Here is a 16030-nt window from a genome sequence, read left to right on the forward strand (position 1 = left end):
CCTTCTGTGGTAAGATATCCAGCTTCTTGTGCCCTCCCGGTCTTTCTAGGAATCCTCAGGGATGTTTCGCATATGCTCAAATGCAAGTTCAGCTTCCACTGACTGCTCAGGCGTCAGCTGCATGATGCCAACGCACTGCTTCCGACAACAGCCAAAGTTGTTGGCACTTGCTAATGCCACGGAGGCTGCCACATTAATTCCCCAAAAGTCCTGGCTGGAGCTCCCGACACCCCCTCATAATTGTATTTTCTGTATAGCGAGCCTTTCAGCATTTCCTGCAGCTCCATCTCTCTCTAGGGCTTACCCATGAGTCCACAGGAACCAGCTGGAGAGCAGGACAAACCCTGGGGACGTACTCTGTTTTCACAGTCATGCACCCCTATGACAACTCCAGTATTCTGCTGAACCTGATTCTTCCTTAAGATAGTGGTTCTGACTGGGGGGGGGGGGGGTTGCACCCTCTACCCTGGCACATTTGGTAAAATCTGGAGACCTTTTTGGCTATCACAACTGAGCTGGGGATTGGGGGTGCTACTGATGTCCAATAGGTAGAGACCAGAGATGCTGCTAGACCTCCGGCTATGCACAGGACAGCTCTTTCCACAACAGGGAATTCTCTGGTCCAAAATGTCGATGGTGTGAAGTTGAGAAACCCTACTTTAGGATGCATTTTTCTCCCTAGGAGTACAGCACTTCCTCCAAATAGGCCTTGGGTTCCCCTGTCCCCTAGTCCACCAGATTGCACAGTCATATCTGACTGGTCCCATCAGGAACGCAAGTGAACAGTCCTTCCCCGTGGCCAGTTTACATTTGGAGTTTGGTTGAAGCTTCTTCCACCCTCCTCCTGGTCACACAAACCCATTCCACTTTGTGGCAGAGTCCTAGACCGGTAAGACCAAAGCTGTGAGATTTCAAAAGTACATTCTTCATCCTGCTCGGGTAACCTGAGGTATACAAATACCAGGCTGGTCCTTAGGAAAGGTGGATTGCGTGCGTGCCTGCCTCCATAGCTTGGGCAGGTCACTGGAACTCCTTTCCTTATCTCTGTGCTGAGAGTGTAAATGATGGTCAAGTAGTTCTTTCCACAGTGCAGTCATTCAGATGAGTAACAAAACTCAAAGACCGTGATGTGCCTTCAGCCTCTTGAGAAATAAAAATATAGCTGTAAGAGTGACTGTGAAACATGTTTTCTGACTGAAAATATGTCTTAATTAGTCCCTGTACTCTGTGGCACAGTATCCTCAGGGAGAAGGAACTGTTGGTTTCCAGAGAAAAAATGTCTTAAAAAGACAAGGTCTTTGTGGGCTGCCTTTTGTTTTGTTGATGGTTTCCTTTGCTGTACAGAAGCTTTTTATTTTGGTGTAGTCCCAGTAGTTTAATTTTGCTTTTGTTTCCCTTGCCTCAGGAGACATATCTAGAAAAATGTTTCTACAGCCAGTGTCAAAGAAATTATCGCCTATGTTTTCTTCTAGGAGTTGTATGGTTTCAGGTCTCACATTGAGGTCTTTCAACCATTTTGAGTCTATTTTTGTGTGTGGTGTGAGGAAATGGTCCAGTTTCATTCTTCTGCGTGTGGCTGTCCAGTTGTCCCAACACCATTTGTTGAAGAGACTCTTTTTTTCCATTGGACATTCTTTCCTACTTTGTCGAAGATTAGTCATGGGTTTATTTCTGGCCTGTATTATGTTTCATTGATCTATATGTCTGTTTTTGTGCCAGGACCATATAGTTCTGATTACTACAGCTTTGTAGTATATCTTGAAATCTGGGATTGTTATACCTCCAGCTTTGTTCTTCTTTCTCGAGATTGCTTTGGCTATCTGTGGTTCCATACATATTTTAATATTATTTGTTCTAGTGCTGTGGAAAATGCTGCTGGTGTTTTGATAGGGATTGCATTAAATATATAGATTGCTTTGGGTAGTATGGACATTTTAAGAATACCGGTTCTTCCAGTCTATAAGCACAGAATATCTCCATTTGTTTGTGTCATCTTCAGTTTATTTCATCAATGTTTTATAGACTTGGGAGTACAGTTCTTTCACCATCTTGATTAAGTTTATTCCTAGGTATTTAATTATTTTTGACACAGTTGTAAATGGGATTGTTAATTTCTCTTTCTGCTACTTCATAATATTAGTGTATAGAAACACAACAGATTTCCGTATATTAACTTTGTATCCTGTGACTTTACTGAATTCATTTATTAGAAGATATTTGCCAAAGACATGTTTGATAAGGGGTTAATATCCAAAATATGTAAGGAACTTATACAACTCAACACCAAAATAATAATAATAATAATAATAATAATCTGACCAAAAAAATGGGCAGAGGATCTGAATAGACATTTTTTTCCAAAGAAGACATCCAGATGGCCAACAGACACATGAAAAGATGCTCAGCATCACTCATCTTTAGGGAAATGCAAATCAAAAGCACAATGAGGTAATGACCTTACACCTGTCAGAATGGCTAGAATAAAAAACACAAGACAGAACAAGTACTGGTGAGGATGTGAAGAAAAAGAGTCCTCGTGCACTGTTGGTGGGAATGCAAACTGGTGCAGCCACTGTGGAAACACTATGGAGGTTCCTCCAAAAATTAAAAATAGAATTAACTCTATGACCTAGTAATTCCACTTCTGGGTATTTACCCAAAGAAAATGAAAGCAATAATTCGAAAAGATATATGCACCCTTGTTTATTGCAGCATTATTTATGATAGCCAAATCATGGAAGCAACCAAATGTCCATCCATAGATGAGTGGATAAAGAAGATGTGGTATATATACAATGGAATATCACTCAGCCATTAAAAAAGAATGAGATCTTGCCATTTGCAACAAGATGGATGGACCTAGAGATTATAATGCTGAGTGAAATAAGTCAGAGAAAGACAAATACCATATGATTTCACTCATATGTGGAAGAAACAAAACAAATGAACAAAAAAAGAAAAATGAGACAAGCAAAAGAACCGCAGCGGACTCTTAAATACAGAGAACAAACTGGTGGTTGCCAGAGGGGAGGTTGAGGGAGATGGGGGAAATAGGTGATGGGGGTTAAGAGTACACTTATCGGGGCGCCTGGGTGGATCAGTCGGTTAAGCATCTGCCTTTGGCCCAGGTCATGATCCCAGGGTCCCAAGATCGAGCCCCGAATTAGGCTCCCTGCTCGGCGGGGAGCCTGCTTCTCCGTCTGCCCCTCACCCCACTCGTGCTCACACTTTCTCTCTCTCAGTGTCTGTCTCTCTCTCTCAAATAAATAAAATCTTTTAAAAAAATTACACTTATGATGAACACTGAGTATTGTACAGAATTGTTGAATATATTGTGTACTTGAAATTAATACAACAGTGTATGTTAATTATACTTCAACTGCAAAAGAAGAAGAAAAAAAGACAAGGTCTTTGTGAAGAAGCAACACTTTTGAGGCTTCTAGATTGAGATAGAAGAAAGACCACGTAGGACTGTGGAGCTAATATAATACAAAGCATCCATGTGAAATGAAGAGCTTTCCTGAAGGATACTTAGGAAGTTGAGGTGCCCTGAGATTCATTCCATGCACTTTGCTACAGCCCTACCATGGCTGTTACAGAGGGGTGCTCTCGGGGCACCTCAGTTAGCTCGAAGGATCCAGGCACAAATAATCACACCAAAACACAGATATCTCCATGTACATAGTCACCCACATACACACTCTTCTCCCGCACACATTGTTCTAGGGGATGGAGTCTGGTAAGACTTGTTTGGAAAAATATAAAAATTACAAGATCATTCCAAGAGATTGGTGATGGTGTTTCCACAGTTCTGCTCATTCCCTCGTGGAGCGTTTGTTTATTGCATCATAACTAGTTTTAGTTATGATAGTAGATCGAGAACTTCTCAAGGGCAGGACTGTTGAGGTCCCGGGTAGAGCATCTGGCCTATAGGAAGTTGCTTGCATGGTTTTCGTTTGTTGAAGGAAGTAATGAGTACGAGGAGTGGAGCCGTGGAGGAGCACCGCAGAACCCAGTCTGCTTTGCCTTTTTGGGAAGCCTCAGCTGGTGAATGAAGAGTGAAGGTCCAAGGGATCTCTCTTTTAGTTCTTGAAAGCAGAAAACGCTTCAAATGGATTTTAAAATGCCTTCAGAGATGTTACTAGAAAAACAAGAATGCTTTTTATCCAGGCTCAGCGGGTAACCCTCTCCTGATTCCGGGATACATTTTTTCCAGCTACACATGCAATTTTAAAGCACCATTTTTTGGGTACTTGGCGCTGTGTGTGCTTTTATCCTACCCTGGCAAAGGAAGTTAAAGCATTGTCTGGCAGGTTTGCAAAAGAGCTCTTTTACGGACAGAGAATTTTGTTGTCAGTAGATTCCGTCTGCGGGGCCTGGGTCTGTGAGGGAGCTCTCGGTTTGAAGCACGTTGTCACACGCTGCGCTTCTTGTTCCTGGTCTCTTGTATGTGTCTGAGAGCTCTGCCATCAGACTGGGTTTCAGAGGCAGCTCTCAACTTTCTTCCATGGGAAAGAAATAGATTCGCGGAACCAAGCCTGTGACCAGGAGGAGCCTTGTGTGCCTCTAGCCTTGGGTCAATATCATCTTCCCTGATAGTTCTTCCATCTGGAATTCTCTTCTTCCTCCTCTCTTCCTCTCCCCTATCCATCCTTCAGGCCTTGACCAGTCAAGGTGATAGGATTTGCTGTGCTTTCTGAATTCTGTGTGCTTGTTATCTGTGCCACAAGGTGTCATGATTTTATTTGAGCTCATTTTATTTCCCAAGTTTTTGAGCACAGGAACTGTATCTCCTACATCTTTGGCTTTCTCCCAGCAACCCCAGCTAGGCAGTCACTCCTCTTTGATGGCATTATAAAAAGCACTGAATAAATTGGCCTCTGCAGTTAGAGCTCAGGGACTTCTGGAAAGCTGTGATGTGTTGTTTGGGAGGTTAAGGAAAGTAGCGAATAGAGAGACAAAAGGAATTGAAAAAGGAAGGACATGCAAAATGTCAAAATGTCACAATATATCATCCCACCGGTAGAACCTTTCATTAACTCGCTTCCAGAAAACTGTTTAAACTGTGCACACACACACATATGTATACACATACGTGTACACATAAACACGTGTATACGCACATATATTTACATACACACACATTCACACACCCATAGCTATACAGAATTTACGCACATATTACACGTGTATATGTGGCAAACCCTCAGCAGAGTATCTTACCAGGTTAGCTTAGGTGTTACCATTTAGAGCACAGGACATGGACAAATAAATCAGCTTTGGTGGAGAGAGCGGGTCTGGACCAGTCCAGAGCCGGAGGCCTGGCCCCTAGAGGGCTGTCAGGGCCCTAGAGTGTGAGGTGCCAGGCGCCTGGGCTAATCGGTCATGGAGAGGAGAAATGGGGAAGCAGTGAAGGCGATTGTGGGAAGGGCGAGATACCCTAACTGTGCTTCTGCCTTGTCACTCCCTTCGGGTGTTAAGGAGGGTTTTTGTAGCTCTACATGAAAGAAGGTCTTTTTGCCTTTGTTCATCCAGTCTTTAAGACTGTTTGTGTTTGGCACACACAGGAAAAGTCAGAGACAAGGATTCTAGTCCCACCCTCTCTGGACTTTAGCTTTCTTATCCGTAAAATGGAATTTCTGTCTTCTGTCCTTCATAGACTCCTTCTGGCAAAGAGGGGGAAGGACCCAGTGCCCTTTCCATGACACTAGGTGGCTCCAGGGGCTAAGCCTATGGTAGATTGGACCTGTGGCCTCGTGCATCTGAGTTTTCATTCACTAGATCTGCTCATTTACATTTCATTGTTTTCTTGGGAAGATAAATACAAACGCAGGTAATTGTGATGGCCAACCAGAAATGTCCTGGTGTCCCATCTCTGCTTTTCTTGGCAGTTCACTCAGTTTACTTCAAGAATCATTTGCACTGGGGCGCCTGGGCAGCTCAGTTGGTTAAGTGTTCAGCTCAGGTCATGATCTCGGGGTCCTGGAATGGAGCCCTGCATCGGGCTCCCTGCAGGGCAGGGAGTCTCCTTCTCCCTCACCTTCTGCTCCTCCCTCCCGCTCATGCTCTCTCTTTCTCTCTCTCTGAAAAAAAAAAAAAAAAGAGAGAAAAGAACCTTTTGCTCTTTACAAAATAGGTATATGTTTGGACCTTGCCTGTTACAGTGAAAACGACCAGACATGCATGTGTTTTGTTTTCTAGGGAGATGTGCATCCAACAGGATGGGAGAATTCATCTCACCGTTGTTTATTTTGGGAAGGAAGAAATGAATGAGGTCAAAGGCATACTTGAAAACACTTCCAAGTAAGTACGACGAGGAGACATAATAAGGAGTCATAGTATCTGACCTCAGGAGTCTATATCTGAGGCTGGAACCTCTGCTTCGGTTTTATGTTCCTTAACACTCTGGGTCAACCGGGAGATGGACTGGCTGCTGGCTGTGCTAGGGGGAATTGTGCACCCCCGTCCCTGGGAGACCACCCCACCTGACACTGGCCCTCACTGCACAGGGTGTTGGCTTTGGCAGTTGAGATGAAGTGCCCTGAGCTACAAGGATGGGGGGTGGGGGCACAGGCCTCTTTGGGCTTCTGCGTGAGAAGGTGTCGTCAGCACTGCCGATGCGGGACCCGGTGTCACAGAGTGGGAATTGGGGGCCGCGCAGCTGCGCGGTGAGCTCCAGCTGAGTGATGTCCATCCTGGGGTTTCCTCCACTTAGCAAATGGTCTTACCCTTTTGACTTTCATTCAGTACGCATTTTGAAAGATGAGGGGGAAGCGGGAAGTGATGGCTGGGACAGGACCCTGGATGAAGCCTGCGCAGTTGAACAGAAACGACTTAACCAAAAACCTTAGACTGAGGGTTGTATGCGTATACTTCATTGATCAGTTGTGTGGGGGAATGAATGAAAGCAGCGCAGATGGTTTTCTTCCCTCCCCAAATAAACAAGCAAGTATTGATTTAATAAACACCTGGGGCATCTTCTACTAGTGAGGAAGCCAGAATGGTGCCCCCACACCGTGCTCTGGTTTTCCAGGGAGGTTTGCAGGGCTTCGCTTGAGTAATCAGGTGGGTAGTTTCTCCTTAGTGAAGCTTGGAGGGAGGTCCGTAGTACTCAGTGGCAGAAATAGCCTCAAAAGGTCCATATGGTCTAAATATAAACAGGGCCCCTGTTTTGAGTTTCTGGTAAATGGTTATAAGATTACAAGATTGACTGCCCCTTTTGTATTTATGTTCACACTTTGTTACTAAGTTGGTATTAATGGGCACAAGATCAGAATGCTTATTACAATTACTCAAACGTTCTAAAGCAGTCCGCTGGTCTTATTTCTGTAAAAAAAGAAAAAGTTGTATTGAAATGCAGGCATCCCCATTTCTTTACATATTATTTATATCTGCTTTTGTGCTGCAGCAGAGTTGTGTAGTTGTGACAGAAACTGTACGACTGGGGCTCCTGGGTGGCTCAGTCATTAAGCGTCTGCCTTCGGCTCAGGTGGTGATCCCAGGGTCCTGGGATCGAGCCCCGCATCGGGCTCCCGGCTCTGTGGGAAGCCTGCTTCTCCCTCTCCCGCTCCCCCTGCTTGTGTTCCCTCTCTCGCTGTGTCTCTCTCTTTCTGTCAAATAAATAAAATCTTAAAAAAAAAAAAAAAAAGGAAAGAAACTCTATGACTTGCAAAGCCCGAACTCTCTACTGTCTGGTCCTTTACAGAAAAGGTTTGCTGACCTCTGTTCTAAAGCAATATGGAATTCGGAGTTTATAGGCCCCTGTCGAAGGGAGATCAAAGAGAATAGAATAATTGAATATCCTAAATGTAAGTGAAATAGAAACCTCTCAACTCCAGTGCATTGCAATATCCTTTTCGTCTCTGCTTAGGAACGAGGCCCAGGAATTATTAGAGTTCATGTCCTCTGCCCAGTGGATAGGTTCCATCATCTCTGGAAGTATCCATTCCTGGGCATGGATTTCTTTTTTAAGTTTCCCAGACGATTCTAACATGCAGCCAGGATTGAGAGTCATTGTCTGAGAAAGTGGTAGTCCACCCCAGGGGCTCAGGCATGAGAGGCCTCGACTGCAGCCAGCTGCCCCATTCTGAGGGTTTTTGAGTAGTTATCCAGGTGACTCTGAAGTGTAGTCAGGACTGAGAAATTCAGTCCTATTGGGTCTGGCACCTTCTGAGCACTTTAAAAGACATTTGCTGATGGATACATATAACCAACTTGACATGAGTCTGATGGATAAGTGGAAGGCCAGTTTCAATGTTGTTATGAGAAATATCCATTTTACTGACTGGAAGGCTTAAGGACTCTTACTATCAAGGCATTCTTCTCTGTATCAAATTACCTGGCAAGCTGAATTCTCAAGCAGAAGGTTGCTGGGTGAGCAAAGAATGAATAGAATCTGAACAAGAAAAGTAGAATCATTTCAGTGGTAAGAATGGTTTACTTAAAATTTTGGAAAATTTCCAGAGATCAATCTACCCATAACCAAGAACTTTGTGTCGGAGACTGAGCTGTTCGATGCTTTAACGCAGTGCTACAAAACTCTGGTGAAATGAATTGGAACCCCGTTTTTCTGTGTTGATGCTCTCATTCTGCTAACTGGGGATATCTGCAGTGCTGAGGTCTCTGATGCTTTGGGGGGTGTCCTCCACTCTCCCTGGTGTTGCTCTGATCAGACCACCTCCTGTAGGAATGCCCCACCCTCTGCAGCCAGGCCTGGGCTGACTGAACACAGCAGCACTGCCACTCCACCTTCCAGATCAGTCTTCCTAATCACCTACTGCCCTAGGCTCCTACCCAGACTGGCTCTCACTTGTAACCTTGCCTTGATGACTTCCTGTCCCCGACCACACTGGGGGGCGTGGTTTGCCCCTTCGTCCTCCCTCTCATTATCGTCTTCAACTTGGTGATCTCTTGTCCTCCTTTCTACATACTCAGACGGCCACACTGTCGTCCCCACGCCCCCACCTGACCTCCAGTCCTCTCTCTGAACTCAGACTGTACTCCCTGCTGGCATCCCGTCTGCTTGGCACTCGGCATATGATTTGGCTATATGATCAGCACTGCCGATTGCGGGATTTGTAAGCCGATTTATAAGCTGCTTAGTAAGCAAGTAGTACCATATCACGTGGCTCTTTGTAACTCCAGCTTAGGGCCTTACTCAGAAAATGTCCAGTGTTTGTTCCTCAAGAGAAGAGCACCTGAATGGCACAGTCGGTTAAGCATTCAACTCTTGGTTTTGGCTCAGGTCATGATCTCAGGGTCCTGGGATGGAGCCCCACGCTGGGCTCCATGCTCAGCATGGAGTCTGCTTGAGATCCTCTTTCTCCCTCCCCTCTGGCCTTCCCCCTCATGCTGTCTCTCTCTCTCTAAAATAAATAAAATCTTTAAAAAAAGAGGAGGATAATTCCACATACACAGTATATTTACGCTCCTAGTAATCCATATGAACACTTATATAATGAGCCCTATTTAAATGTCATTTTTATCATTAAGGTGGTAAAACTTCTGTTCAAATGCATCTTATCTTTGAATAATAATAGTAACTGTTCTTATTTACATGAATTATCTTCTTTATTATTCACAGCAACCTTATGAGATAGTTGCTATTATTAGCCCCATTCATAGATGAAGGAACTGAGGCTTGGAGACGTTGTTACTCAGGCTGCCATGCCTAGCACAGGGGCGAGCCAGGATCTGAACCTCCGCTGTGAACTTGAGATACTCCAGGTCTTAACATGGCACATTTCCTCTTCAGTGTACTCCCTTCTGAAACTCATAGTTGTCAGTTGAAAGTAATAAGATTTGAAATCAGCCTAAGTGATATTTATTTCATTAGGATACCAGCATTGTGATTAATCTGTTCGAAATGCAGCTAAATGTATATATGTTAAGAATAGCTTTTTAAAATCTAGTTTGGCTCATGTGCAGTGTTTTCCTCTCTCTCTCTCTAGATTTACGTTTACTCAGTTGAGCTTTACATTTCAGTTGATGGCTATAGATTAGTGTTTTAGAAATTGCAATTTGTGATTCATTAGAGGGTTATGTAATAGCTTTAGTGGGTTATGTCCAGTGTTTTTAAAAACGTTGAAATAGAATAGGCTAGAAGATATCAGAGTGCATCACAAGTAGTAAGGGTAAATACTGTTTTGTAAAACTTTAGTGTGTGTTTGTGTCTAGTATGTCATGATGTATAATATATTCCTTTGTATGGGTGGCAGTCAAAATATTTAGAAACCACTGCCATGGATAAAAGTACAAATCAGTTCTTGGTATCTGATTCTTATTCCATAGTTTTCCATACTAAGCTGCAGTTAATCTCAGATTAAAACCTCACTTGGTGATTCTCAAATATAAATGTGCTTGGGAATAACCTGGGGTGCTTTTTTTAAAAAATTTTTATTTGAGAGAGATGGAGATAGTGAGAGAGAGCACAAGCGGGAAGGAGGGGGAGAAGCAGACTCCCTGCTGAGCAGGGAGCCTGATGTGGGACTCAATCCCAGGACCCTGGGATCATGACCTGAGCCAAAGGCAGATGCTTAACCAACTGAGCCACCCAGGTACCCCCTGGGGTGCTTTTTAAAATGCAGATTCCTGGGATCCAGGTCCAGAAATTCTGAGTCAGTAGGCCTGAGATGTAGAAGCTTGGTAACTGACACTTAGGATGAGTCCCACATGTGATGGTGATGTGGGTGGTCCATAGCCCACAGTGAGAAATGCTGACCTAGGTAGACATTTGCTTGGAGCTATGTATTAGGAAATTTTAAAAAATTGTAACAGGTAGGCAGATTGGCATGAGTTAACATTTACTATATTGCAGCTTCATCTTTGTCCAATCATAAGGATACAAATGCATCTTTCAGAGGTATTACCTCTGAGATCAAAGTCCTAGAGATGAGACCCTACCCTGTCATTGCAAGTATGTGACCTAAGAGAGGGGTTTTTCTGTATGTCTTCTTGGGGACCTGCCTCTGTTAGTTTTTGTGTCATCATTTCATGCCTCTTTGAAAGGATTTTTTCTTTAAGATTTTATTTATTTATTTGAGAGAGACAGAGAGAGAAAGAGCACAAGCAGGGGGAGGGGCAGAGGGAAAGAGAGAAGCAGACTCACTGCGGGGCTCGACCCCAGAACCCTGGGATCATGACCTGAGCCAAAAGCAGATGCTTAACCAACTGAGCCACCCAGGTGCCCCTGAAAGGATTTGCTTGACACGTACCCTCAGGAAGATTTTTTTCAGGACATCCCAGAAGAAAACTGGGGAGGAAGGTTTTATTCTGGTTTGTTTTATTTCAATTTATTTCTAAAATTAGAACAAAATTGTTGCTTTGTTTTAATTTTTTTCTTAAGCAATTTTTAGATACTATCTCATTCGCTAAAATCAAAAAAGCAACACAGCAAATCCCTCCCAAGAAGGTAAGAAATCTTGGACTCTGGGAGACACCTCACAGATTAAGGCAGCATCTCAGGCCTGTGGCCATCCCACCTGGCATTTGCAGGAGGGGGCTAAATATGATTCTGCTTGGTGGAGATTCCACTCTTTGTGGAGATGTGCCTGTATTCAGTATTCTAAATTGTCTTTGAGGAATTTGAACATAACATATAGATTATGATATTGTAATAATGTTAAATTTCCTGAGTGTGATTATTATATAATTATAATGTTACATAGGAGAGTGCCCTGGTTCTTGGGAGATACTTCTCTTTAAGGGTAAAACTGACATGATGTGTGCAACTAACTCTCAAAGAGTTCAAAGCAAGCAAGCAGGCAGGCAGGTAGAACGTTAACACTTGGTAAATCTAAGTGAAAGATACATGGAAACTTATACTATTCTTACATTTTCTGAAGGTCTGAACTTTTTAAGAACTCTGGAAATAAAGCTTGTAATAACCTGGAAAATGTTTATCCAAGAAAAATGACTGAATTTTTGTGCAGCTTTAATCTGGCTTATTCCCACCTTCTCCTTAGCTCTTCAGTAGCCTTGAAATCCAGTAGCCCACAAGCACAGCAAGAACCACAGCCTGGCAGCCACCAGGGGCCACCGTGGGCCAGGAGCTCCTTTAAAATATCATTCCCAGAAAAATGTCATGATGTGATCTGTCTGGAGTTTTCTGGAAGACTCCACTCAGAAGGCTGTCTTTATTTAACTGACTCAGAGCTCTCCCAGTGGAAAAAGCCTTTCCTCCAAAAAACAATTATAGGAAGTCTGTAACTTTGTGGCCGCCTGAGGTGGTAGATAAGAGTTGGGGCAAACAACAAAATAACCAAAATGCTTAAAAGGTGAGGCTGAGGAGTGAGATCTCCACTGGGTTTTTGAAAAGTTCTAATACATTCCTGGGGATCTAGAAAACCATGCTCACGTCTAGGGCTATGCTCATTACTTAGGAAAGATGTGAGCAGGCCCTAACTTTTCACCTCTGGCTGACCTTGAGGCTTTGTGCAGGAAGCAAGTAAAGGCTAAGGTAAGCAGTCAACTGCCTGGTTGAGTGTTGATGGCAGGCCCCAAAATGTACACAAAATCCCTTGGGAAAGATTTGGAGACTTATTGGTTCTAGGCGCTTAAATCTCTGTCTAATCGTTAGCTTACCGCTAAGTTGTCACGCTCAACACAGAATACAGATTTTACAGAATTAGTTCAAGAAAGTCACTAAACAAATAACAACAACAAAGAACACCAACAATAAACCCTGGGGAGGGGGGGCGGTGAGGTTGATTCTCATTTCCAGGATTGCCACATTATATTATTTAAAATGTTAAGTTTTAAACAAAAAGTTATGAGAGATGCAAAGAAACAGAAAGTATGGCTCATGCACAGGAAAAAAAAAATCAGTCATTAGAAATTGTCCCTGACAGGGTCATCTGGGAAGCTGAATTGGTTAAGTCATGATCCTGAGTCACAGGATCGAGCCCTGCATTGAGCTTCCTGCTTAGCGGGGAGTCTGCTTCTCCCTCTCTCTCTGCTCCTCCCCCCCACTCGTGCTCTCTCTCGCTCACTCTCTCTCAAATAAGTAAATAAAATCTTTAAAAAATATTGTCCCTGAGGAAGCCCAGGTGTTGGACTTACTAGACGAAGACTAAATCAGCTGTATTAAATGTGTTTGAAGATTAGAAGAAACCATGGGGTTTTTTGTTTGTTTGGGGTTTTTTAAAGATTTTATTTATTTATTTGACAGGGAGAGACACAGCAAGAGAGGGAACACAAGCAGGGGGAGTGGGAGAGGGAGAAGCAGGCTTCCTGCCGAGCAGGAAGCCCAATGCGGGGCTTGATCCCAGGATCCTGGGATCATGACCTGAGCCAAAGGCAGATGCCCAATTACTGAGCCACCCAGGCGCCCCTAAAAGAAACCATGTTTAAAGAACTAATGAAAAGTATGAGAACCAAGACTTGCCAAATAGAACCATGTCTTACCAAATAGAAAAGTTATAAGAAAAGAACCAAATAGAAATTCTGGGGTTGAAAAGTACAGTAACTAAAATGAAAAATTCACTAGGGTGTGCTGAACATCTGGTTCGAACAGGCAGAGGAAAAAATCTGTGAACTTTAAGGTAGGTCAATTGATGTGATGAAGTGTAAGAAACAAAAATAAAGAAAAATGAAGAAAATGAACAAACCTCAGAGACTTTAGGATACCATCAAGCATGCCAATGTAGACATAGTGGGAGTTCCAGAGGAGAGGAGAGAAAGAAAGGGGCAGAAAAAATTATTTGAAGAAATAATGGCCCCCAAACTTCCCAAATTTGATGAAAAACCTGAATCTACACATCTAAAAAGCTTTACAAATTCCAAACAGGAAAATTCAAAGAAATCCACAGTAAACATATGATAATCAGATAGTTGAAAGACAAAGACAAAGAGAGAAAGAATCTTGTGAGTGGTAAGAGCAAAGCACTCACTGAGTCCAAGGGATTCTTAATAAGATCGGTAGCTGATCTCCCATCAGAAACAATGGAGGCCAGAAAGTGGGATGGCTTATTCAAAGTGCTGGAAGAAAAACACTAAACCAAGAATTCTATATTCATCCACCAGAAATGAAGGGGAAATTAAGACATCCCCAGATAAACAAGAACTGAGATGTCATAACTAGCATGCCTGCCCCACAAGAAATATGAAAAGAAGTCCATAAGGCTGAAATGAAAGGACACTTGACAAACTCAAATTCTTGTGAAGAAACCAACAGCTGAAGTAACAGTAACCATTTCTCTCTTTATAGGGAAATATAAAATACAGTATAAATGTATTTTTTTGTTTATAACTCTCTTTTTCTCTTATCTGAAAAAATAACTGCATAAAACAAAGTTCATAAATCTGTATTGGTAGACACAGTGCATAAAGATATCATTTTAATATGATAACACAAAGGAGGGGAGAGGGAATGGAGGACCAAATTTTGTACACTGTCAAAATTTAAGTATTTCTTCAAAAAGAACTAGAAAATATGACTAGACCTATAACAAGTAAATGGATTGAAATAGTAATCAGAAAATTTCCCCTAAAGAAAAGGCCAGGCTCAAATGGCTTCCCTGCTGATTTCTACCAGTCATTAAAGATGAATTAATACCAATGCTTCACAAACTTTCAAAATTTGGAAGAGGAGGGAATACTTCCCAACTCATTCTATGAGGGCAGTATTATCCTGATACCTTAACCAGGTAAAGACTAAGAAAAGAAAACTACAGACCAATATCCCTTAATAAATATAGATGCAAAGATCTTCAACAAAATACTAGCAAACTCTATCCAGCAACATATAAAAAGGATTTTACACCATGACTAAGTGAAACATCCTAGGAGTGCAGGGTTGACTCAACATACAAGAATCAATCAATGTAATACACAAAACTGCATGACCATCTCTGTACACACAGAAAAAACATTTGAAAAAAATGGGGATTTACTTTATTCTGGATATTTCAGATAAGTGGAATCATATAATATGTGACCTTTTGTGTCTGGCTTTGTAACTTACAGTGATGATTTCAAGGTTCATCCACACTGTAGCATGTAACAGTAATTCACTACTTTTTATTTATGCTACTGTAAATGGGATTACTTTCTTAATTTCTCTTTCATTGTATATAGAAACTGATTTTATATGTTACTTTGTATTCTGAAACTTTTACTGAATTTATTAGTTCTAACAGATTTTTGGTGAAGTCTTTAGGGTTTTCTGTATATAAGATCATGCCATCCACAGACAGAGATAATTTTACTTCTTTCTTTCTGATTTTGTCATATATGGCCTTAATTATGTTGAGGTACATTCCTTCTATACCTGATTTGTTAAGGGTTTTTATCATGAAAGGATGTTGAATTTTGTCAAATGCTTTTTCTGTATCTTTTGAAATGATCATATGATTTTCATCCTTCATTCTGTTAATGTGGTATATCATGTTTGTTAATTTGCAGGTGTTGAACCATCCTTGCATCCCAGGGATGAACCCCACTTGCTCATGGTGTATGCTCCTTTTAATGTATTGAATTTGGTTTGCCAATATTTTGTTGAGGATTTTGCATCTGTGTTCATCAGGGAGATTGGCCTGTAATTTTCTTTTCTTGTAGTGTCCTTATGTGGCTTCAGTATCAGAGTAATGCTGGTCTTGTAAAATGAGTTTAGAACTATTCCTTCCTCTTCAATAGTTTGGAAGAGTTTGAGAAGGATTGGTATTAATTCATCTTTAAATGTTTGGTAGAATTCACTCATGAAGCCATCTGGTCCTGAGGCTTTTATTTGTGGGAGATGTTTGATTATGGATTCAATGTCCTTGCTCATTATTGGTCTGTTCAGATTTTCTATTACTTTATGATTCGGTCTTGGGAAGTTGTATGTTTCTAGGAATTTATCCATTTCTTCTAAATTATCTAATTTGTTGGCATATAATTGTTCACAGTAATCTCATGAGATTTTGTATTTCTTTGGTATTAGCTGTAATGTCTCCTCTTTCGTTTAGGATTTTATTAATTTGAGTAACATCTCTTAAATCTCTCTTAGGTAGTCTAGCTAAAGTTTTGTCCATTTTGTTTATTGTTTCAAAAG

The 16030-nt window shown here is 41.9% G+C and overlaps 1 protein-coding gene across 6 annotated transcripts in view; it reads left to right on the forward strand.

Annotated features, from left to right (window-relative positions):
- CSGALNACT1 (chondroitin sulfate N-acetylgalactosaminyltransferase 1) overlaps window positions 1–16030 on the forward strand; it is a 339564-nt gene that overhangs the window by 296844 nt on the left and 26690 nt on the right. For all 6 annotated transcript variants that reach the window (XM_028124037.2, XM_028124040.2, XM_028124036.2 and 3 more), the window contains one exon: window positions 6202–6303. In XM_028124037.2, the coding sequence (XP_027979838.1) occupies window positions 6202–6303 (102 nt within the window). The remainder of the gene's footprint in view (window positions 1–6201; window positions 6304–16030) is intronic.

The sequence above is a fragment of the Eumetopias jubatus genome, unplaced genomic scaffold (genome assembly GCF_037043125.1).
Source record: "Eumetopias jubatus isolate StellerSeaLion01/CBP00866 unplaced genomic scaffold, mEumJub1_p1.0 scaffold_2, whole genome shotgun sequence".
In the NCBI taxonomy this organism is placed as follows: domain Eukaryota; kingdom Metazoa; phylum Chordata; class Mammalia; order Carnivora; family Otariidae; genus Eumetopias; species Eumetopias jubatus.